This window comes from Malus domestica, chromosome 10, assembly GCF_042453785.1.
Source record: "Malus domestica chromosome 10, GDT2T_hap1".
In the NCBI taxonomy this organism is placed as follows: Eukaryota; Viridiplantae; Streptophyta; class Magnoliopsida; order Rosales; family Rosaceae; genus Malus; species Malus domestica.
Genome location: NC_091670.1, coordinates 37,180,750 through 37,203,354, shown reverse-complemented (window position 1 = coordinate 37,203,354; position 22,605 = coordinate 37,180,750). Strand labels below are relative to the sequence as shown.

The 22,605-nt window shown below is 38.6% G+C and overlaps 2 protein-coding genes across 6 annotated transcripts; one reads left to right on the top strand and one right to left on the bottom strand.

Moving 5' to 3' along the window:
* Nucleotides 1-9,812: 9,812 nt before the first annotated feature.
* LOC103435009 (F-box protein At5g46170-like) lies at nucleotides 9,813-12,332 on the top strand. 2 transcript variants are annotated; one of them, XM_008373398.4, is made up of 2 exons: nucleotides 9,813-11,394; nucleotides 11,913-12,332. In XM_008373398.4, the coding sequence occupies exon 1, from the start codon at nucleotides 10,163-10,165 to the stop codon at nucleotides 11,372-11,374; it is 1,212 nt and encodes a 403-aa protein (XP_008371620.3). In that variant the 5' UTR covers nucleotides 9,813-10,162; the 3' UTR covers nucleotides 11,375-11,394; nucleotides 11,913-12,332.
* Nucleotides 12,333-16,067: 3,735 nt separating this feature from the next.
* Nucleotides 16,068-22,245, bottom strand: LOC103427885 (transcription factor TCP2-like). 4 transcript variants are annotated; one of them, XM_008373401.4, is made up of 5 exons: nucleotides 21,887-22,181; nucleotides 21,719-21,771; nucleotides 21,363-21,524; nucleotides 18,918-20,878; nucleotides 16,068-16,350 (listed from the first exon to the last, which is right to left on the bottom strand). In XM_008373401.4, the coding sequence occupies exon 4, from the start codon at nucleotides 20,414-20,416 to the stop codon at nucleotides 18,965-18,967; it is 1,452 nt and encodes a 483-aa protein (XP_008371623.3). In that variant the 5' UTR covers nucleotides 20,417-20,878; nucleotides 21,363-21,524; nucleotides 21,719-21,771; nucleotides 21,887-22,181; the 3' UTR covers nucleotides 16,068-16,350; nucleotides 18,918-18,964.
* Nucleotides 22,246-22,605: the final 360 nt, after the last annotated feature.

Sequence of the window (22,605 nt, the reverse complement as noted above, 5' to 3'; positions counted from 1 at the left end):
TACTCTTCAATTGTCATACACAAAATTGCTATGCCAACTTAATATTAGTGAAGGGGTAGAATCTCGTTTTTAACAGTGTAAAATGGTCAGACAAATAGAAACTCATTCTGATTTAAGAAATAAGAGACAATTAGGCGATTGACAATGCATCTCAATCGCCAGGGTGTCTCACATCCCACTTCCGAAGCTGCCTCCACTCAACTTGAAGGATCTTACACAAAAGGCTATGTGTGTGTACATAAATGTGCACCTTATCTTGTTTGTTGTGGATATGCATGTTTCCTCTATTGTCACTATCATTAGATTGTCACGCATTAAAATGTGCTTATCATTGAACATCATTCACCTAATAATTATTAATGGGTAATGGAAATTTACACTCAATGGGATTCTCCATCACCACAATTTAAGGTAATTACTAATCATAACAAGGTATGGATCCAGATTATAAAAAGTAAGGGGACCATATCATTGAGATTTATGAATCCAAATTGAATCGAAACTTTATAAATATATTTTAAAAATGAGAGACATCAATTATATCGTCAATTGATTTTATAATATGTTGATGCACAAAATCAGTGAGGACTTTGGTACAACAGAAAATGTTAAGTTTGTGACCTTCACTAGATTGCTCCGGTCACTAGTGTGGATAAGTATGTAAATGGATAGAGACAGAGAAGCAAACGCAAGATGTACGTGGTTCACCCAGATTGGCTACGTCCACGGAATAGAGGAGTTCTCATTAATTGTGAAGGTTTTACACAAGTACATAGGTTCAAACTCTCCTTTTGTGAGTACTAGTGAATGATTTAGTACAAATGACATTCGAAAATATTGTGAGAGAATGATCTCTATTTATAGAAGAGAGTTTCTAGTTTCATTCTGACATTGACTCGTGTCGTGTTGTGATTGGCTTCTAACTATGATTGGCTTTTTATGTCGACACGTGTCGCGCTGTGATTGGCCTCCTGGTTTGAGGGAAACTCTTCTAGGTCCTTGACGGTATAACGTTGACCGGTGCTCAGTACTTTCGGGATTGGTCAAGTATGGTACAAACATAATACATAAAAAATATATCACACAACAAGTGTTTCAGGTATACCAAATAAGGTTTTTTAGTCAAAATGATCACTGATATTATCATAACTCCTCACTTTGGCCCTTGAGATTAAAAGTCGATAGAAGTGATCCCTGAGATTATTCACCGTCAATCATTTTGGTCATTCTATGAAAAATATCCGTTAAATTGAAGAAACCACTAGTTTCAGGGAAATGGTTGATTTGACAAAAATACATTCAATTTAACAGAAATTTCTCACTGAATTACTAAAATGGTTGACGGTGAACAATCTCAATGATCACTTCTATCCATTTTAAATATCAAAGACCAAAATAAAGAACCATGCTAGTTTCAAAGACCATTTTAGATAAAAAGCTAACGAATGAATTTTTCCCTTTTGCCCTTTGATTGCAACTTTTATTTATTGCTCAACTATACACTTGTTGTGACATGAATTCAATTCAATTTCCCAGGACCATTTTAATGCATGTTTTTACAGTTTCTAACGAGTGCCATTAAAAAAGACAGCATGTCTCCTTATGAATGGGTCTTTCATGGGTTGTGAAGATATGGTTGTTCTCTCTTTACATTATAAAGTTCCAAGGTAGATTTCCAAGCTTTTGTTTTAGGGTTCTTTTTTTCTCCCCATACATGACAAATCTAACCTTATGATGAAACCTAGATTTTGTTGCCCTACCCATGAATGATATAGTTCACTCTATCATAGATTTTGAGAAATATAAAAAAGAAATGCGCTCATGTTGAGAGTACAAATTCCACGTTGAAAAAATAAGGGATCTTATATGTGCTTATAAGTAATTGGGCGATCCCCATATATGTCAATTGGTTTTATAATGGAACCTTAATTTTCTTCATGGTATCAGAGCAAGTTACCTAATGTGTAAAGCTTATGCGCTAATAAGTAATTAAGTGACTCTCCATATTGACAATTGGTTTTATGGTGGAACCTCAACTTTCTTCATGGTATTAGAGCAGGTTGTCTATGTGTGAAGCCTAATGGCCGCATGTTCTCTACGTCATCTTATTTGTATTGCCCACGTGTTAAACTTGAAAATTCTCCACATATGAGGGGGCGTGTTGAACATATAAATCCTACATCTGGGAAAGGAGAGACCATACATATACTTATAAGTAATTGAACAACTCTCTATATTATCAATTAATTTTACGGTGAAGCATCAACTTTCTTTACTAAAAACTATGTATTTTATAGGGTAAATTACACAGAACTACATCAACTATTAGGTCATTAACAGTTTCATACCTCGTCTTTAAAAAGTTTCAATGTCATACCTCATCTACGAATTTGTTTCAATTTCATACATTTTGTCGGTTGTCTGTCACTTCTTCCTTTAAATGTTGACATGGCTTAAGGTATGACCCATTTTTTATTAAAACAATAAATGAATATTAAAAAAAATTATATTTAAAAAAAAAATCAAAAAAATCTAAACCCACCCCAGATCCCCTTCCTCACCCCCCTTGGAAACTCCTCATCCCCTTCATCTTCCCCTTCAACCCGTCCCCCCTCCACACCCCTACCTCCCCCGCAACCCGACTCTTTCTCTTTCTCTTTCTCTCTCTCTCTCTCTCTCTCTCTCTCTCTCTCTCTCTCTCTCCTCACACATTTTCTTACCCAAAAACAAATCGTGCGGCAAAGGGAGAAAGGGATTGTAAGATCCCACATCGCCCAGGGGAGTGATCCTTATATGTATATTCTCATCCCTACCTAGCACGAGGTCTTTTGAAAGCTCATTGGCTTCGGGTTCCATCGAAACTCCGAAGTTAAGCGAGTAGCGCGCAAGAGTAATCCCATGATGGGTGACCCACTGGGAAGTTCTCGTGTGAGTTCCCAGAAACAAAACCGTGAGGGCGTAGTCGGGGCCCAAAGCAGACAATATCATGTTACGGTGGTGGAGCGAGCTTGAGATGTGGTGGACCCCGGGCCAGGATGTGACAAATTTGGTATCAGAGCCTAACCCTGGCCGTGGTGTGCCGACGAGGTCGTCGGGCCCCTTAAGGGGGGTGGATTGTAATATCCCACATCGCCCAGGGGATTGATCCTTATATGTATATTCTCATCCCTACCTAGCACGAGGCCTTTTGGGAGCTCACTGGTTTCAGATTCCATCGGAACTCCAAAGTTAAACAAGTAGTGCGCGAGAGCAATCCCATGATGGGTGACCCACTGGGAAGTTCTCGTCTGAGTTCCCAGAAACAAAACCGTGAGGGCGTAGTCGGGGCCCAAAGCAGACAATATCATGTTACGGTGGTGGAGCGAGCCCGAGATGTGGTGGACCTCGGGCTAAAATGTGACAAATTTGGTATCAGAGCCTAACCCTGGTCGTGGTGTGCCGACGAGGTCGTCAGAGCCCTTAAGGGGGGTGGATTGTAAGATCCCACATCGCCCAGGGGAGTGATCCTTATATGTATATTCTCATCCCTACCTAGCACGAGGCTTTTTGGGAGCTCACTGGTTTCGGATTCCATCGAAACTCCAAAGTTAAGCAAGTAGTGCGCGAGAGCAATCCCATGATGGGTGACCCACTGGGAAGTTCTCATGTGAGTTCCCAGAAACAAAACCATGAGGGCGTAGTCAGGGTCCAAAGTGGACAATATCGTGCTACAGTGGTGGAGCGAGCCCGGGATGTGGTGGACCTCGGGCCGGGATGTGACAGGAAGAGCGTCGTGAAAGCAAGCCCGGCGGCGCAAACCAAAGAAATCGAAACTTGTTGCTGCCCCAAGCTACTTATGATGGCCTGGTTGAGCTCAACGATTTGGGTGTGTGAATGGAAAGAGGGGGATCGCCAGTGCCTGGGGGTGAAGGCTGGGTGGGGTGCGGCGGTGGCGGTGGATGAGGGACTGGATTTCTTCTTCCTGGAGAAGAGGGATTTGAATTTGAAAATTGGGGGAATTTTGTGGGTTTTTGAATTTGAAAATTAGGGGAATTTGAGATTTGTTTTTGGTTTTGGGGATCTGGTGGGGTAGGGGTAGGGGTTCTGGTTTTGGGTGAGCTGGGTGTGGGTTGGGGGAAAATGGGAGTGGAGAACAAGAAGGCTGAGGTTTTTTTTTTTTTAAATATAAATTTTTTAATATTTAAATTTTTTTTTTTAATATTCAATTTTTTTTTAATAGAAAATGGGTCTCGTCTCAAGCCACATCAGCATTTAACGGATGAATTGACAGACAACTGACGGAAGGTATGAAATTAAAACTAATTCATATATGAGGTATGACATTGAAACTTTTTAAAGACGAAGTATGAAACTGTTAATGACCAATAGTTGAGGTAGTTCTGTATAATTTACCCTATTTTATATGACTTCCATATGTGGCAGATAAAAATGTGCCACTTGAACATCCAAATTGAGGTGAAATAGATGTACTAAAAATGGTTATATTTACTAGCTATAAGCAATAGTGTCATGCATGGGAACCTTTAAAATTTTGTAAGGATTGGAGTAACTGAATCTGAAGTCTAAAGACAAAAATTTCTGACAGAGAGAGAGAGAGAGAGAGAGAGAGAGAGAGAGAGAGAGAGAGAGAGAGAGAGAGAGAGAGAGAGAGAGAGAGAGAGAGAGAGAGAGAGAGAGAGAGAGAGAGATATATATATATATATATATATATATATATATATATATATGCTATTACACACCCATTTTACTCTGACACGTTCTTATTAATTTTTGGGAATTGATCTTTTCCAATTTATTTTGATCTGACGGCAAAAAATTAAGAGAGGTGTGTGAGAAGTAAAAATAGGTGTTTGGTTAACACTACCCCATATATTATGGGAGTTTTAACAAAACATTTCATGTACTTTTCATTTTTAACGAAAAATTATATTTTTACATTTCCCTAGTACTATTCACTGCACATTTATTTGTCATTTTTCATTAAAACTAAATGTTTTTTTGGATTTTTCGTTAATTTTCCTATTAGAAGTTTAAAAAAACACTTATGATACTGTTCACTTTTAACAAAAAACCTTATTTTATATTTTCATAATATTATTCACTACAACTTTATTATCTGTATTCATAATCCAAAAGAAGAAGATTATCTTCATTCATAAAATGAAATGAAATAAGGAGAAAAGTGCTAAATTGACAATGACACAAAATCACGTCAAACCGAAAGGCGAAATTCCAAATTTGATTGGGCAAAAGGAGAATTGAAGAATTTTATCACGGCGAAAGCAATTTGATAAACAACAAACCAACTTTAAATCTTGAAAATGATAGACTTGAGACAATTCTCCAACCTCCAAAACTTATTTAAATACGTTTACCAAAAAAAAAAAAAAATTATTTAAATACTCCAATATTCCCACCTATCAACTCTACCTCTAAAAGAATATAAAAACGAAGGATAGTACTATTTACACGACTGTTTTTATCGTTCACACAATTTTGTTTTTTGTTTTTTCGAAAGATAAGAAATTTATTAAAAATTAAATTCGAACAGTTACATTTGCATCCTCTGCTAAAATATTAAACAGGAACTCATGACCTAATTCATCCCAGCCAAATCTCCCACCATGCTTAACGACGTACAGCGCGATCGAATGGGCTGCACGATTGCAATGACGAGGGGTAAAGCAAAACCTTACCAACTAAAATAACCTAGTCATTCTCCAAATGTCTTGAATATAAACCTCAAGATTCACATCAATTGTCGTCTCCTTATTTAAGTTCACACAATTTTGTTAATTTTTTGTTTTTGATTTTCTTCTATTTTCGCTCCGATGGTCGGAAATTGAAAGTGATGTATGAAAAATAAAAATAGGTGTGTAAATAGCATCATTCGAAACAAACATTTACAAAAATAACTAAAATCTATAAATGCACAATTGACATGGCAAAAGATATCAAAGTACCAAAAACGATTTAACTAACTGCAAAGACATGCAATTTGATCGTTTGTCATTTTATTCGAAACAATGTATTATAAGCTCACATCAGACAGTAATGCCTCCAACTTCATGAATTCTAAAATTTATTTTTCTCAAGTTTACGCCTGTCAAGTTGTTGAATAATCCGATTCGCATTGTGATTTACATCAATTTGTCAAGTATAATGTTCAACGTCCGTACCAATCTCGCCGTGAATTACACGACACAAGATGAAATGAAATAGGGGATTTCATGTGTTGTCGTTTGTACCATGATACCGTCTCAAGAGTACGGACGCCACGGCACGTGTGAAACGTTTTGATGAAGACACACATGCCATCCCACAAGGGCCCACAACGTGCTTGCGTGCGTGTGTGATTTGTATTTTTCTTGGATCTGTTTTAATTAATTAAATCATTATTATGCTTACGTTCAATTAATTGCACTTGCTTAATCTGCATTTTATTCAGCCTTTCGAGGCCATCAAGTAATTAATTATATGGTATTTAGTATTACATGTGGAAAGTTAATTACTTTATGTAATATAAGTGGATTTAATTCATCTGAAAATAAATATTTCATGATATGGATTTAATTCGTTTGGGAAAGCTCGTGCTCTATTTTTTCACAACACATCATCACCAACTATTTTATGTAATTGGGTTTAGTGCATGCAACCCTATATAAATATAAAGCCATAGACGGATCCAGACACATGACTTAGATTATGCAATTTTTCTCGCTCAATTACTGGTTATGATGACTAAGAAAATGCCTCAAAGAAGCTAAAGTGAAGGTATGTAGCCAAGGGCAACTAGTTAAAAGTGTCTTGCAATGGTTATTTGCTACTGCTTCGTGTAGATGAGTTGCATCCAACAACTTGAATTGAGGGCGGATTTTGGTAATGTGCTGGGTCTTGTAGGATGGCGAACCTTTGTCTGAGTCGGCAGCAAGTGTGTCGCCCGAGGTATTAGAAAAATGATGAGCGGTCATCATCCCCGCCTTCCTCATGATGTGTTGGGCAATGGGGGATGTTCAACTGGGGGTTCGGTCCTCTTCAATTGCTCTAAGTGAAAGATGAGTAGGTTGGTTGAAAGAATAGTAGCCAGCGATTAAGCTCAGGTGTGTAATCTTACGAGCCTAACTTTATGTGGCCCCAAGTTAATGGGAAAGAAGAGGTTCCATACTTTGCTTTCATCTGAATCAAAGTTACCATTAAGCTTTAAGCAAATCCCAAAGCGTCATTTAAGGTACAAAACAGCAATAAAATTGTTTAAAAGGACGGGAAAAGCAAACTTGAGAGCACAATTAAAAAAGGTGAAAAATGAAATAGGGCCGGACCAAAGCCTTAAACCAACAAAACTTGACCTACTTTGCGGCCTTATGTTGCGGCTTTTTACCGTCTTTACCCGACCATATAATCATCATAAGATCACAAGTTGTGGACATCCCCTACCTATCCACCTACCCACCGTCTTCTTACTTTCAACCACCGTAAATTTTATTTGATTCTTACTAGTTACCAATTCAACCGACGTGGATTATTCGAGTTGGTCGGAATTTACTGTTTGTTCATTGTACTTAAGTTCATTTTCAATAAATTAGAGATATTTGTTTTGTAAATCACTATGGGGTGGTCTAGTGGTTGGGATGAATTCCAGACACGTATTCCACACGACACGTCTTATGTTTGATTTAAGCAGCTGGTGAATCGCACGATGGTGGCTAAGGGGAGGCTGAAATGCTTCTGTGAGTCTTTCTGACTTTTGGAATGGTTGTCATAGTTGATCCCCTTTTAAATAAAAAAAAGAGATATATTTTTTGGTAATGTTAGATGTTTTATTAAAACCTTCGCTAGATGAAGCTCACATATTATGTGTGTAAATATAAAATTTTATGAAAACAAATATGTGGAAAAAAAAAAGAAGAGAAATGTGAGATAAAGAGAAAATGAAGGTTTTTTTTTTCTTTCTAAATTTTGGATGTTATAATGACATGCGTGTGAGGTTTTATTATTATCTTATTTTTTATTTTTTAATCAAACGATATTACATACACTAAGGTGATGAAAGAGTGGGCTAAGTCTTACAATTGACTAGCAATAATGTGATTCAAATTCGTCTTTGACAAGAATCGAATCTAAGACCTCTCACTTACCAGTGAAAAGAAATGTCACTAGACCGTAGTACTAAGTAGCGACATGTGTATGAGGTTTGAAAAAAAAAAAAGTAAAATTTGGTTTGTATGAAATTACATTACTACCCATGATTTTATTTTGTAATGGAAGACAATATTGTCTTCTCACCATCTTTTAATTGACAAGTAACTATTTGTCTAGTAATACTCTTCTTCTTTTTTTAAATATTGTAAGCGTTCAAGTTCGTGCTAATTATTTTATTGCAATTAGCAGAAATAATCACTATTTGATATTTGATTGCAAAACGATAACATACCAATCACATAATGTTTACTTTTGCAATCAAATGCCAAAAAGTGATCATTTATGCTAATTATTTAGCATGTTTTTTAAGGATATTGTTGGACAGTGGAATTGAGACTGGTCGATTGCTGAAAATTTTGATCAACCGGTTGCAGGAAAATAAATAAATAATCTCTCCACAATTCTCTCACAACTCTCTAGCCTCTTCCATGCATGTGGCTTTCGTTTACAATTGAAATTAGGATGGAAGGATTAAAACTCGAGACCTCAAGTGTACGGGTTAATATTTTACCAATTAAGTTATAAATTTTTTACAGTAATTATAATTGAGAGGACACAATTATTGTTTATAAAAGAATGAGAGGGAAAAAAAAGCGTACACGTTGATAAGAAAATTTGAAATAAAGAACAGTACCTCATTTTACACTTAACATATTGCTATGCCTTTTAGGAAAAACAAATTATTACAATATTTCATGTTTTAAATAGTATTGGTTCATGTCAAAAATAATTTTTAAAAATAAACCCTTACATCCCCGAACCATGGTGCTCTATCGGCAGCGGTCCTACGCCAATGCCCAGGCGAACTCCAAAATTGGCATTGCCAGCTATGTCTACAGAGCCGAGAAATGCTAAGGAGAATCTTCAAAAAATCAGATTTTTTATAATCTGTCACCTTAAGTTTTTTGTACAATATTTTATAATATTGAGAAATAAATTAACATTAAATTATGAGGTGATAAAGAATCCATGAAAAATCACACTTTGCGAGAGTCTATTTAGTATTTCTCCTATGGAGAGACGCTACCATGCCAACGCTCAACATTCAATCACTTGCTATTCATGTATTGATGGCAACTTAATTAATTATCAGAAATTTTTGATAAAAAATATTAATTAGCAAAAATAGGTTAACAATAAATTTCTCAACTTGTAAGAGAAAAATTTCATATTCGATATTTATGAATGACGAATTCGATTTCAAGTTTCGTCTGACCTATTTGAGTCTAGCCTCACACCTTTTACATGCAAATGAATCTCACAAGACTATAGTACTAGTTTGTAAACAAAATATAGTTTTAAAAACATAAATGAAAATACAAAATAATTAAGAAAAAAACTGATTTGATTGTTTAGTTAAAATTAATGTATTTTATTACTTAATACTATGATCTAATGAATCTGAACCGAAACTTGGTATTTATTTTCATTTATAAGTAAAAGGTTTTAAGTTATCGTCAGTCAGTCAAGTTTCTATTATATGTTTTAAGGGGATTACTTGAAATTATAAACTCAAATAGAATTTACCCAAGAGGGAAAGGAATCAAAGTTAAAGGGTGAGAAAAAGAAGGGTAAAGCCAGCAAAGTAGAAGACAAAAGTAAGAATATATTTTACAAACAAACATAATATTGTGCCGCGTCTCTCTCTGTCAATCCTCTCTCTCCTCTCTCTCTCTCTCTCTCCTCTGCGCATCGTAAAATGACAGAACAACAAGCCTAACCCATCAGCGTGGATATATCTCCTCCTCCCACCATTTCTTCCACCATCTCCCTCTCTCTCTCTCTCTCTCTCTCTCTCTCTCTCTCTCTAAGATTCTCTCCCTTTCTCTCTCTAAAATCCCTCTCTGCAACCTGCAATCTGCCATGCCGTTACCCCTCTCAGATCTACCGACCTCCACCCCAATCTGACCTCTTCCAACTTTCCTCTCCGTTTCTATCCGACCCAGAATCCCCAATCGAAACGATGTCCTCTGTGCGCTCAGATCTGACCTTCTCCTCTACAGTTTACCCGGAACCCTACTCCTCCGTCGACGACGACCACTTCGATCGCCTCCCGGACTCCCTCCTCCTCCTCGTCTTCAACAAGATCGGCGACGTCAAGGCCCTCGGCCGCTGCTGCGTCGTTTCCCGCCGCTTCCACTCCCTCGTCCCCCAGGTCGATAACGTCGTCGTCCGCGTCGACTGCGTCATCTCCGACGACGACTCCTCCCCCTCATCCGCCTCCTCGTCTTCCTCCTCCGACAAGTCCCGGGCCCCTTTCTCTGCCCTCTTCCGCCTCGTCCTCGGCGGCATTGTCAAGCCTCTGCAGGCGCTCGGGCAGTTACTGGGACCCAACCGGCGATCCCCGAATGGGTCCCACTCCGCTCTCTCCGTCGATGACCCAGATTCCTCCGCCACCGACAGCAACAGCCTCGACCAGTCCGGCGTCACCCACCACTCCCCGACTCAAGTCTTGAAGAATTTCAACGAGATTCGATTCCTCCGGATCGAGCTTCCCAGCGGCGAGCTCGGCATCGACGACGGCGTTTTGCTCAAGTGGAGGGCCGATTTCGGCTCCACCTTAGACAACTGCGTCATCCTCGGCGCATCCTCAGTCATCCACCCGGGACCCACCAAAGCATCGCTCTTTCCGGACACTGGGTCCGATAGGTTGTGCGCCACCAACAACGCCGCCGTGACGGAAGATAACGGAAGCATACCCGACTCGTTTTACACCAACGGCGGCCTGAAGCTGAGGGTTGTGTGGACGATCAGCTCGTTGATCGCCGCCTCCGCCAGGCACTACCTGCTTCAGCCAATCATTTCCGAGCACAAAACGCTAGACAGCTTGGTTCTGACCGATGCCGACGGTCAGGGGGTGTTGCACATGAACAAAGACCAGCTCGAGGAGTTGCGGGTGAAGCCATTGTCGGCCTCTTCGGCGTCGAAGAGGACGCTGGTGCCGGCCCTGAACATGCGGCTCTGGTATGCTCCCCAGCTGGAATTGCCTGATGGGGTCGTGCTGAAGGGTGCGACTTTGGTTGCTATAAGGCCCAGCGAGCAATCTCTGACCGCCAAGAAGGAGGTTTCCTCTGACCTGTCCTGGATTTCGACCGCCTTCGAAGAGCCGTACGGGACGGCGGCCAAGATGCTGGTCAAGAGGCGCACTTACTGTCTTGAGATGAACTCCTTCTGATTCGATTTCAGGTGTCTCAGGTAAATTTGCTGTTAATATATTCGTGTATGAATGATTCGGATTGAATTGGATGATTGCTTGGGTTTTAATGCCTTTTGGCTGCAATTCAATGACCGGTTGGCTTCAAATGTTGGGCAAATATTTCTTGTGCATTAGAACCAGAAGTCATTCACTTCCTCATTGTTCTTGCTTGCAATCCAAAGTTCCTAAATTTAATGGTATTACAGGGAATTGGGTTGATCTGAATGTTGCTCTCAGTCCAAAGTTCCAAACTTTAAATTGTATTAGGTATTGGATTGCCAAGACAATGTATTATAAAGTAGCTTAGAAGCATATGTCATTTGATAAATAATTGAATAAGAGTTCGGATAAACAATCGAATGTATAATGTTAGGTAGCGATTTTGGCACGAGTATGTTTCGGATTTCTTATTCCGTTCTGGTTGTCTCTATGATTGCTTAATGCTAATGTACAAGTTTCCATGTGATTACTCATTCATGGTTTGGTACTGATTTAGTTCAACCTTTGATTTTGACAGGGGAAACAGTGTCCTTCGAGGGAAAATGGGGAGCTGCATAACTGAAAGTGGAGAAGGGGAGAAACAATTTTGCCTCATCGGAAGACTAAGTTAACTGCGGTGCCTCTCAATTGAAACGAATCTTGATTGGAACGACGCAGAAAGAGGAGATACACCGACGGAACATGCACTGCAGATCCTCCACTCTTCCATGCTTGAGCTGAGAGTTGAAAATGCTGCTGCATCTGCTGGATGTTTCTGTTTCGGGCATTACGCTTGTAAGAGTGAGTGCTCGCATGCAACTAAGATTGATGTTATGGAGATTTTGGGTTTGCAGTGATCTAGTTTTACCTTTCTTTCTTCCAAATGTATGTGAATATTGTAGGTATCATGAAACTGTTCTCTGGTTATGTGGTGTATGTCAAAAGTTCATTTCAGCAACGACTTCCATTCAAAGTTTCCGTCCTTGTGGTAAATAACAGAAATGTGCTTCGTTCACACGACTGCGGGTATAGAATCGATAGCAGGAACTGTCCGAATGGTGTAACGATTGAATGCTTTGTGAGAGAACTTCCATGGAGATAATGAAGTAATTGTTCCCTTTTCATCTCCCATTCATGTGCTAGGATCAGTTTGTGAGATCCACAAAGGAGGACGAGTTCCAGGCGACCGATCCTCCTTTGTGGGTATCATGTTTGTGAGACCCACAAAGCAGGACAAGTTCCGGGGGACTAAACTTGCTTTGTGGATCTCGCAAGCACTTGCGATGGCAAGGATAAGAAGGAAATGTTCTTTGCGTCACTGTGTCGTTCACTCAACCTAAAAGGTATCTTGGCTTTTCAATTTCATCACATTAAGCCATTTCAGCCATTTTTGCAATCACCAAGAGCTTAGTTTAGTGAAAAAAATTACCTATTAATTTTGGAATAAAGCATCACTTTCTGGCTCCCAAATGGAGAGGGATATTCCTTCTTCTCTTGGCTCGTGAACAAATGCTGTCTCCCAGTAGATAGAAGCAGCAGGTGGTTTAAAAATAAATACATAAGTAAATTTCTGTTCGTAGTGTTTTCGTGTCATATTCGTTATCTTAACGGATTCTTAACATGTGATCTAATAATGATCTAATTCGTTAACGGGTCGTATCGTTTCTTGTCAAGTTAACGGGTTATGCAAGAAATTATCATATCTAATGTCTAGATCAGGCAAACAATATTTTATCGGATTCTTAGGTTGGTAACCGGTAATCCAAAATCTATTTTTTTTATATCATTTCGTATCAGATTAATTAGTCGTGCAAAAAAATAGTCAAGTCTATTATTAGTATTCGTGGCTGCCCCTGCCCTGCCCTACTAAAGGGAAAGATGCTTCGAAGGTGTCATCGATCGTCGTCTTGTTCTTATTTATTTCAACTTGCATGCACCAATATAATCCTTGTTTTTTTATTCCTTTCCCATAAAATAGTATGTCTTTATTTAAAATGCGATATAATATTTTGACTATCCTTAATCAAATATTTAACGACTAACCAAATTTCTTCATTCGATCAACCTCCGAACATACTATTTTACAACGAATTTGAAAAAACAAAACTGACATAAAGAAAAGAAAGAGAATCACAAATACCAAATAATCGATATTTAACGACTAACAAATCCTTGTGACAAAAAAAATCATACTAAAAATATATACAAGACACTGCAAACTAATAATGAAATTATTTTAAAAACGACGAACGAAAATTTAAAAATAACATAGTTGACTCTAGATTCGTATAAATCTCTATCCTCAAGCGTCGTTGTATTGCTACCTTCATCTTGTAGATCGAATTCAGCCACCATCGTGACACATTTTAGTGGGAAGAGTAACTTTCACTCTAAAACATTTATATTGTTTACTGGGAATATATTCCAAGTTATAGACGTATTTAATCGTATTATAACATCTAAATTAACAGCGAAAAAAATACCGCGTGATAATATTTCGATAAGAGTATAAATTCCAGAAATTCTCCAATATCTTGAGCGGGACAAAAAAGGGGTTTAGGAAGTTTCAGGTAACGTTTTCCAGCCACATTATTTATTTAATTCAATTTATTTTGATTTAATTTAAAAATATGAGCTGGTTGTGCTTCCACCTTTATCTGTTTATTATCACATGAGATTTATTTGCTTTGTACACCCACACAGTCACAATCCACGTGATTTAAATTAAAACCTGGACTCAAAACCTAACGCACTCCAAACACTCCACTCCATTAAAACTAGAAAATTTTAACGAAAAACTATTGGTACTGTTCATTTTAATGAAAAACCACGTTTTTATACTAAAAAGTCAATCCTGGTACTATTCATTTTACCCTTTATTTTTGTCATTTTCGTTAAAACTCAAAATTTTCAAGTCATTTTCATTAGTTTTCCCTTAAAACTATGCTTATAGATTGACACCTACTGAAAAACTACTCATCTAAATGTTTTGATGTGATGGTTATGCTGTCGCACGCTGTTACTAATTCATCGTTTTTGTAACAATCGTATGGTTAGAAAATAAAAACATGAAACTCAATAATCAATTTCAATAATTGAAGAAGTACACATGCTCCTTGAATTTTCCTGCTAACAGTTGGAGGGTTTGTTCATTTTAATGAATGACATTCATTTTAGTAGTACTAATTCTTGTTTTTCTATTGTCCCCCCCCCCCCCCCCCAAAAAAATTGATATAAAGTTTGTTAAAATTGACAAAGAATCCAACAACCAAAATTTTTAATGCATACTATGCTTCAGTTAAGAGGTCGCATTTGGTGCGATGGCAAGTGCCTTCGTCCATGAGCGGTAGGTCTCGGGTTCGAGACTTGGGAGCAGCCTCTCTATAAATGGGGGCAAGGCTAGCCGACATTCACCTCTCCCAAACCCTGCGTAAAGCGGGAGCCTTGTGCACTGGGTACGACCTTTTATACTATGCTTCAGTTCATACTAAAATACAGCATTATGACAGACCCTGCGTATAAATATATTTAGGCATTATTGTTTGGGTACGTTCCGGATGAACTTTAATTGTACGTACAAAAGCAAAACTTACTCTTTGAGTGTGCTCTCAAAAGAATGAAAGTACTTTGAAGAAGCTTTCTGAAAAGTACAAGCGTTGCATTTGGACGTATGGATCTTTTCTTTTTCTGAAAAAGTACTTTCAACTATTAACTCTTAGATTATTTTGCCATAAAAAGTCCTGATGCTTATGTATTTTGGGCTTAATTCATGTGACCAGATTTTTGGGCTAGTTCATAGTTTTCGTTCTTTTTGAGTAAGGGTGAGTTTGGTTTCAGTCGGTTCGGTTGTTTGTCAAAATTGAAAACATTATTTAGTTCGGTTTTCTTTGGTTTTTTTTTTTTTAGTTCTATTCAATTCACTTTGATTTGGTTTCAGTTCGATTTTTATTTTATTTTTTTATTAAAGCTGAAAATTGTTTTTTTTTCTTTTCGAATAAACAAATTTGAAAGTTGGTTCTTTTAAAAAAGGTAGATAACGTCTTTTGAGTATGAGCTTGAGCTTGACGCCTTTGAACTCATTTGACTATAATTTTTTTCTCTATTAATATACTGATTTTTCTTATTGATTGCATCAACCAGTTTGACAAAATAAAACAAACCGGTACAACCGTACAAAGAAGACGCACCATATAGAAACTAAGAACATAAGACCATTATTATTAAATACACTCCCCAGCTCCAATCTCAGAACCTCAAAACCATAGCAATCAAAATAAATAGCATACCCCCAATCGTTTTAGGGTTTCTGAGGTTTAGTTTGATTCGGTTTGATTCGATTTGATTTGGTTTGATTTGGTTTGGTTTGATTTTCAAATTCTAAAACCGAAATGAAACCAACAATTCAGTTCGGTTTGATATCACTAACATCACTAAAGAAATTGAAGTGGAACATCCTACTTGCCAGAGCAATCCACCACTTTCTCTAACTTTCAAGTTACGTTAAGCAAGATTTTATGTTTGATATGCGTATAAATCATGTGCGCACGAGTTGGGCAAGACCTTGAGCGCAAAAGAGCGGAAACACTATCTCGGCCAACCAACCTAACTCCATATCGAAGACTACCAACTTAGCAAGCATGTCAAGTATATGCATGCACATTTTCCTAATCAACTTATTGGTCCAAACTTGAGCTTCAATAAAACCAAATACATTCAAGATAACTTGAAGAGCAAGAAAAGGAGAAAAGAAAATAACTTCAATCGAATTGTCAGTTGCATCTTCTCCAACACAGACAATGCTGTTGCACACAGACAAATAAAAATATATATCCGAAAATAAAGAAATGGAAAATGGTTAAAAGCAGAAATACCAACAATTCCAGAAGGATTATAATATTTAGTTATCATCCGATATGCAGAGAGAGGCACATGAATTCCCTCGCAGCTTCCCATTGCTTGTTTTAACTTCACCTTTCCTGCATAAGTATTTATGATCGAAATTATCATGCATGAACTAATAAATAACTAAAGAAATAATTCTAATTGAAGATATTGGTAATGATTATAGTCAAATACAAGTGAAGGACAAAGCCTGCAGTAAATTAGAGGGCAATTGGAGAAGATATTATGATTTGAGCAGTATAAATCGCAAGAAAATTGAGACTCTGCATGCAAATATCATTAACATCCGTCAATGTTCCAGGAACACGGCCCATATGTTATGTCATGTGATGTACCAGGCCGTGTTCCGGTAAAATAGAAAAATCTCCCCTAGTGAATAAAAGCAATCAACAAGAACTAAGCGTGACTACAGATTCTCTAAGATCCGACCAGTGAGCACCTTTAGATCACAGCAACAAGCAATATCTAGTACATGAAGAACATACTCGGTTAGACAACTCAAAGATTAAGTCTGCAAGTGATCCGAGGTCTCAAAGTCCAAATCTCGACCGCACTTTTAAAGGGACACTACGAAGCATTAAAAAACACCACAAGGGTTGATCACTACTGAAATGGACTAGGTTTGAAATACTACAAGGATAATTCGATCCGACTAAGAAATTATACTATCCATGGAGCCTAATTATATCTTTAGTATTTGTCTGCCTCTTACCCTAATCCTTTAATCTGGAAAGATGAAATAAATACCCTTCACAGAGTCCTTTTTCGGAACCTGTTTCGTTTGCTTTAAAAGTTTTAAACCATGAACAGAACTGCAAATATTTGCCTTCCTGCATTACTTAATTAACTAGCAGCATCAACACAAATATTGAAGAAGAAGAATATTTAAACCATGAACAAAACTGCAAATATTTGCCTTCCTGCATTACTTAATTAACTAGCAGCATCAATACAAGCATTGAAGAAGAAGAAGAAGAAGAAGAAGAAACACAAACTTCATCTCTTTCCTCCAACTGCCAGTCTTATGACACTAAACCATACAAAACAAAACAAAGAGGAGGAAGAAAAGAACAAATTGGTCGCATAGACTGTTGAGCATAAAGATTTATGCACAACTAATTTCAAGAAATGTGTTTTGAAAGGAAGGAACCTACAGGATAAGAAATAACTAAGCAAGCAAAACTTAAAGCTGGAAAATCAACAAGTTCCAGTTTTGGAAAATTCTAAACTAAAGAGGGGCATATTTTCAGATTGATAGTCTAGCATTATATCATGTTAGATTTTTTTTACTAGGAGCAATATGTCCGCTATAGTTCTTGAAATTTTGTCATTAATGGCAGTTCTTCAAATCTGCCACCAATTTTCCAAATATGGAAACCCTTAAGGGGGCCATTGTACAATGTCTTTCCCATTAACATAAACATATTAGTAAATATTCCAAAAGAGAAAAAGTATACTATTACTCAAAATATACGTATGGCAATTGAGGAGCTTTAACTAAATTGGAGTTGTGGTGGTGTGGCTCAATGCAAAAGCCAGAGATGGGTAACTGTGATCACACATAAAAATATCACAACAATCTATAAATTAAAAGTCTATTTTCCCTACAAATAACACAGAGGTCTTTTATAATAAGAGAAATATTAAGGAGACTTTCAAAAGTGGGACTCCCTATAGACTCTTTGCCACCTCATATGTTGGCACCATGTTTTATAATATTATCATGGAAATAAACGTTAAACTGTAGAGTTAAACTAAAGTATAAAAATACAAGGACCCGCGAACGCATAAAATGAGTGTCAAAATCGCTCCAACTTTTCTGTAAATAGGAATTATTTTTTAAAATTCTTTTTCCATATATACATGTATTCTTATGTTTCTATTACATTTTAGAGAGAAAAGATTGAAGCAACTTAGTTTATTAATGCCAATGCTTGCCTACGTGCATGGGATCCTAACAAAAAGGAACCAAAAAGTTAGTTAGGGCTCATGCTAAATGCTAAGCAAACATAGTTGAAAGTTAGCTCTCCAATACGATTCACCATGCTAATTTGCAAAAGACAACAACTCCTGCCAAATTATTCACAGGTAAAGACCGACAGGCCACCGAGCAGTTTGTCATATGGTGCAGCTTGGAAGGGCAGAAAACAACAAATTAAGTATCCGAAAAGCAAAGCCTCCTTCGAGTGACAAACGACATGGCCTGAGCCAAGTGATTGCCAACACCTGTCAAGCCTCCATGGAGGACCTCATATGCTAAGAGAGAAGGGAACCAAAACAAGAGAACAAACGAGGAGACAACCAGCCGATCCCCCCCATTCACTCCAATCCATGCAGGAATCAAAAGCAGACAGACAACAATATATTTTAAAATCTCCATGAAACCTTTGACCCGATTCCTTCACTTGTTTATGATTACCAAGAAAAGCAAGCAAACCCTACTTCTATGCAAAATTATAAACAAATTAACAATTACATATCAATAATGCTATAAAAAGATGGTATAAATAGCATTATGAGGCAAAAAACAAGCACAGAAATAGAGAAGCAAGGAACCAATGCAAAGAAAAGAAGCAGAAAATGTATATTATATGTGGAGAAAAAGAAAATAAAATAAAAAATCAGATCGTTGAAGGTTTACCAGAAAGAAGCTTAGATGGGCTATCAAGTACTGATCGTTGAAAAAGATCAGTTCTTTGCTTTGCCCTTGTGGTCTGAATGCCGGGTTCCGTCACCGTAGAGCTGCTGCAAGCGGCGATCAAATCCACCAGGGAATTGCTGCTGGTGCTGCTGATGATGGTGGTGGTGGTGATTCTCCATGGTTGGAGAAGCCGCAGCCGCGGCAGCTCCGATGAAGAAGGGTACATTGGACGTTCCGTCTATGGGAGAAAACCTCTGAAGGTGATGAGGCATAAGAGACGGTGAAGAGGAAGAATTGGACTGAAGGGTCCCCCTATTGAAACCAGCAAGGCCGCCGGAAGAAGAGATCGAAAAGTTCAGGTTGTAGTCAACGCCACTGCCCGGTTGCGACGAAGTAGTGACCGGGATGAGGTCGGGAACAAATGAGAAATGCTGAAGCTCCGAACTGTGATGTCCGTGGTGATGTTCCCCGGACACATTGAACGGGGAGACAACCGACATTGTCTGCGGAATCGAGTTCATCCCCAGATGGATTTGTTCGGAGAATCCGGAAGAGTGATGGGTCCGGGCCGAAGACGACAGCCCCAGAAGCCCGGGGCTGAAGTAATCCATCGGTGCTGCTGCCTTGTGGAACAAAATGGGCTCGCCGCCGCCGCCATGATTCTGCTGATGATGCTGAGCAGATGCGGTCGGAGAATTGTTGTTGTGAGTAGTGCCGATGCCGGCAGTGAGAAGCTCAGTGAATGAAGCATTTTGTTGGGATATGTTGTTGTTTATGCTCTGTTGGTAACTTGACTCGATGCTCTCTTTCTCTTTGTCCTTGGCGGCTCTTTCCCTCGCTCGCTCCCGGGCCTTCGACCGGTTCACCCGAATCTCCGACCGGGAGAGGGACAGCCCCGATCCCTTGCTGGTCTCGGAAGTACTCGAGCAAGCAGATTTCGACAACGAAAGGTGCTGGCTTTGATTCCCGGGCTGGCTCTGATTCTGGTGGTAATTCTGATCGAACTCAATCTCCGCCGAATCAAATCCGCCACGCTCGCAGCTCGCCCTCTTCTCGTCGCTGAGCTGCTTCGGCGTGTCGGGGAACGAAGAATTGTTCAGAGAAGGGAGCTCAGCGATGGCATCGGCAGCGGCTTTGATCAGCCAGTCAACTGCTTTGCTGGGCTGGTCGTAACCCAACCGATCTTGGAGATCATAGAACTGAATACCGGTGGTTACAGACAAGCGGACCCTCCGGTCTCTCAACCCTTTTGAAGTCCACACCTTGCTGTGCCGATCTTTGCCGCCGGATGCTCTGGAAACGCGGATGATACGGGAGTGGTGCCACCCACGGAGACGGTTTCCCGCATCAGCTGTGGCGGTGGCGGCGGCGGCCCTCTTGAGGTCTAGGCATGATGGGTTTTGATTGTCTTCGTCTTCGGGTGATGGCTTGTGATCTCTGCTGCTGCCATTTCCGATTCTTGGGAACTTGTTGCTGGCTTGAATCTCCTCCTCCTCCATAGCAGTAGTTTCATGCCTTTCTCACAAAAAGACTCATTCAATTCGGACACTTTCGCTTTTCTGCTTTGCTGGCTTCTTATCCTCTGCACCACTTAGCTCTTTCTAGAGAGAGAAAGGGGAGGAGAGAGAGAGTGGGAGAAAGGGGTTGAATTTGGGGAGGGAGAGAGAGTGGTTTTAGAGAGAGAAAGAAGGGGAGGAGGAGTGCAGGAGGAGGTGGGGTTGCAGTGTCCTATGCATTGATGACGATAACTCAGAGAAGGTACTTTGGCTGTGTAGTGATAAAAAGGCCTTTTTTACGCTGCTGATATTTCACGGTCTAAGTCAGGAGAGAGAGGCTCTCTCTCTACTCTCTCTCTCTCTCTCTCTCTCTCTCTCTCTCAAGCTTTTTGCAGTCCCTGCAGTGTGCTTTCAAAAGCAGCAAACCAAAGCCTGCACAGTTTTACTCTTCACAGTCTCTCAGCTCTGCAAAAAACCACCAGCAGTAATTTTGATATTTCATTTCCATTTTTAATTCAATAAATGAAAAGAAAAATGAGGAAAATTTTCCCAAAATACACATAACACAAAAGCAAGTAAAAACAGCTGATCAGATGCCTAAATACAGTACATATTTACACTAAAAAAAACCAGCTTTCAGAGATCTCTAGCTAATAAAAGTTAAAAGCCTAAACCTAACAAAAGGGTTTTTAAAGAAGATGAACTTTTCAATATAACCAAGTTAGAAACCAAAAAAAAGTATAATTAGTATGTAATCCCTTTTGGGGTTTAGATTCAAGCAGAAGCAGCAGCAATAAATTTCATACAATTTTTTTCCTGTGCCCTAAAAAAGCAAGGCATATTCTTGCTCTCCTCTATAAATATTAGGCTCAATAAAACACATTAAACAATTACAAAACTATAAGAAAAGATAACTGGCAGCTTAAATAAAATATGGGAAAATTAAAACCTTGAACAATGTTGTGGGTTTTGATTGGGACAGACAGATGTCAAGCTCTCTCTGATTGTTAAAACTTAAACAAATGTAAAGACAGCAGAAACGGAGCAGTGTGATTCTTTGTCTGCAGATTCATAAGCAGTTTGAGATTTGGAGCACACAAAGCTCACAGATCTGCGCATTTAAACTTGATGGGATCAGTTCATTTGCTGCAAAAAATCCGTCAAATCAAGACAAAATGTTGAAACTTTATCCCTCCCGTTGCCTCCAATCTCAAACCCCATATTAATGACAACCTAATTAACACTAATTACAATTAAAAATGCAAAATTTAAGCTGAATCAAGAATATTAGACTGATGAGATGACCTAAAAACCTCCCAAGTTGCAAGAATTACACTTGGCATACAAATCCAGACTTCCTGAAACCAGAAAAGCACCACTAACTGGCCTAACCAAAGAACCCAGAAACAAAAAGTAAACAGATTTGAGCTTTATCTGCAGAAAGTTGAAAATTTGAGTGAGAAAAAGACTCACAGAAGCTGGATATGTGTTTGTGAGCTGAGAATTCGAGAGGGGTTGGGAGGTGGGAGCGGAGTTAGGGTTGATGTTTGGCGGGTAAGAAAATAATCAGAGAAAATGTGGGAAATTGATGGAAAGTGGAGGGAGAGGTTTCAAAACTGAAAAATGGAAAGTGGGGTTTGAGAGGGTCAAGTAGCAGATGAAGTGGACAGTGAAAGAAGAAGAGGAGAGAGATGGAAGAGGAGAGAGAGAGTTGTTTGCTTCTTCCCCATTTGAGCAAACCACCGGGCTTATCGGGAAAAGACAGCACACAGCGCCGTTCTCTCCACTTTATAGATATATATTGTCTTTCTCTCCCTTTTACCCCTTACTCTCCTTCCTTTTTACCTATATTGCCATTACCCTCTTTGTTTGTTAATTTTATTATTATTATTATTATTATTTAATTATAAATTCCGACAAGAAAACTAGAAAATGGACGAGTAAATATATTTTGTATTTTCTTTCATTTGGAGGGTTGAAGAGTTTGAACCACACAACAAGATCAAATCTATTAATATGTTGTTGATAATCTAATGAATATTGTCAAACTTTCAGTATTTCGAAATTTCTGTCATATAAAGTTAATTAATAGCAACTAGTAGATAATTAAGAAAGCAAAAGCTGGTGAACGCATGCATGATGATAGTTGGCCAAACTCAATGTAGACCTTAGCATAACACACACACCTATAA